Here is a 2,500-nt window from a genome sequence, read left to right on the forward strand (position 1 = left end):
TGACAGTGTGCTACCGCACCGATGATGAGGAGGACCTGGGGATATACGTGGGTGAGGTGAGCAGCAGCAGCAACAGCAGTACATTATGGATTACACAACACTAAACCCACACTGCATCTCTCTCTCTCTTTCTCTCTCTCTCTCTGAAAACACATCCAGATCAGATCCACGCCAGAGTGGTACCAGATTAGTGCCAGATCAGGGCCCCAGCAGAGCCACCGTTGTCATTTGGGGAACAGACAGGAAAGACAGAAAACTGACGTGAAAAAAGACTTTTAGTTCAATATGTGAAATGTAATCCTTGAAAATAAAAAGCTAAAAATAAAGGAAAATGAGAATATTCTTCACATTGTACCTGTATTATATAAGTTTGCCAGTCTCATGTTTTAATATAACATCTGCAAGGCCAACAAGAGTGCAGATGTGATGTGGAAATGAACCCAAAGAATGCTGCAGGGTTTTAGATGGTGGTTACCCAGCATGCACTGGGTCCTGTGGAGGACGTGCTGGTGTGGGTGTGGGTGCCGTTGCTCTGGCTACAGTGGTGTGGCTGCCGGCTGGTCACCTTGTGAGAGCAGGATAATGAATGAGGGTTTTAATACTGCATGGGGCTGGCCTGCTCTGGGGTGAGAGCTGTAAGTCTGCCTCATTGATCAGTGTCTGCTTTACTACTCACCCCTTCTCCACTTCTCCTCTCCCTCTTTCCTCTCCTCTCCCTCTTTCCCCTCCTCTCCTCTATTCTCCTCTCCCCCTTTCCTCTCCTCTCCCCTCCCTCTTTCCCCTCCTCCCTCTCCTCTCCTCTTCTCTCCTCTCCTCCCTCCTCCCTCTCCTCTCCCTCCTCTCCTCCCTCCTCTCCTCTTCCTCTCCTCTCCTCTCCTCTCCTCTCCTCTTCTCCCCCTTTCCCCTCCTTTTCTCTGCTCCTCTCTTCTCCTCTGTGCATGTTTCTCTGCCCGGCCCCTTCCCCAACACTGTCCTCTGTGACCCTGTCCTCTGCTCTTTACCTCTCTCTTCATCTCAGATATACACCCTCCCCTCCCCTCTCTGCCTCTCCTCTCCTGTCAACCTCTCCTCTTCTCCGCGCTCAGGCCCAAGATGTGGGTATCTTGAAAGGCACTATATAAAACTAAGTTATTATTATATAATAATACAATTTTCCTTTTTACACTTGATAAACTCCCACCGTCAAATGTTCTAAATCCAGGCTAAAATGCTTCTCTTCTTTTTTTCTTTCTAGGTGGTAAGATTGGTGTTTCAATGTTTAACTATACCGGGTAAATCAATTTAGTCGACCACAGGATGTTTTAATCTGTCCTATAAGCATTTTATTGTTTTTAATTAATTTGGGAATGTTGCCTTAGGCCTATGTGTTTCAAGCCTGCTACTGATTGTACTGATTGACTGAAGTGTAAGTGTGTGTGTGTGTGTGTGGGGGGGTACCTACTTATATGCCTATGTGTCTTAAATGTGCTGCACCAAACAAATTTCCCAACTCTGGGTTAATCAAGTATACTTTTTTGTTTTATGAAGTGACCTGACTCTGTTCTCTGTGACCTTTTCCTTCCTTCCTCTCCACACTTCCCTTCATCTCATACCATCCCTGACCTCTCTCATCTCTTACCATCCCTGACCTCTCTCATCTCATACCATCCCTGACCTCTCTCATCTCTTACCATCCCTGACCTCTCTCATCTCTTACCATCCCTGACCTCTCTCATCTCATACCATCCCTGACCTCTCTCATCTCATACCATCCCTGACCTCTCTCATCTCTTACCATCCCTGACCTCTCTCATCTCATACCATCCCTGACCTCTCTTGTCTTTTCCATTTCTTTCACTTCATCTTTAATTCTCTCTCTTCTATTTTGACTCACCTTTACTCACTTTGGTCCTTTATGTCTTCTTTTTCTTCCTTCTCTCTCTCTCTCTCTCCCTCTCGCAGGTGAATCCTAATAGCATTGCAGCCAAAGATGGACGCATTAGAGAGGGTGACCGTATACTGCAGGTACTCACTTTCAAACACCTCTCACCGTAGATTACTCTCAGACTTAATGAAAATTCTGTTCTATTTTTCTGTTCTAATTCTATTTTTACAGAAAATACAGTACTTATACAGACGTAGACAGGAATATTAGGCAACATTTCATTTTAAGTTAACAGTGTGCACAGAACTACACTACACCAGACGCGTAACTGAAGCGTTCCGTTCGCGACACATAAAATCCATTTTAGATGAATGGTCTATTTTTTTCGAACGTACGCCCCACTGTCACGTCTGGTGTAGCTACTTCCATTTATTACAATGTATTCTAATTGTTGCAGCAGACGCAACGCAAACGGAACGCTTCAGTTACGCGCCTGGTGTAGCTCAGCCCTAAAGGGTACACTTGCCATTACATCTAAGTCCAGCAGATGGTGGTGGTAATGCACTTTGTTTGCAAACTGCCAAAAAAAAAGCTCACCGAAAAAGAAGAAGGGTTCACTGGCCTGTTCTTCTTCTT

At 45.3% G+C, this 2,500-nt stretch overlaps 1 protein-coding gene across 1 annotated transcript in view; it reads left to right on the forward strand.

Annotated features, from left to right (window-relative positions):
• The window catches only part of LOC125293861 (PDZ domain-containing protein 4), a 34,929-nt gene that overhangs the window by 26,417 nt on the left and 6,012 nt on the right, over positions 1–2,500 (forward strand). Inside the window, 2 exon segments of the mRNA XM_048242046.1 lie at positions 1–56; positions 1,942–2,004. The exon segment at positions 1–56 is cut by the window's left edge and continues 43 nt beyond it. Coding sequence (XP_048098003.1) covers positions 1–56; positions 1,942–2,004 — 119 coding nt within the window.

This window comes from Alosa alosa, chromosome 4 (genome assembly GCF_017589495.1).
Source record: "Alosa alosa isolate M-15738 ecotype Scorff River chromosome 4, AALO_Geno_1.1, whole genome shotgun sequence".
Taxonomy (NCBI): Eukaryota; Metazoa; Chordata; class Actinopteri; order Clupeiformes; family Clupeidae; genus Alosa; species Alosa alosa.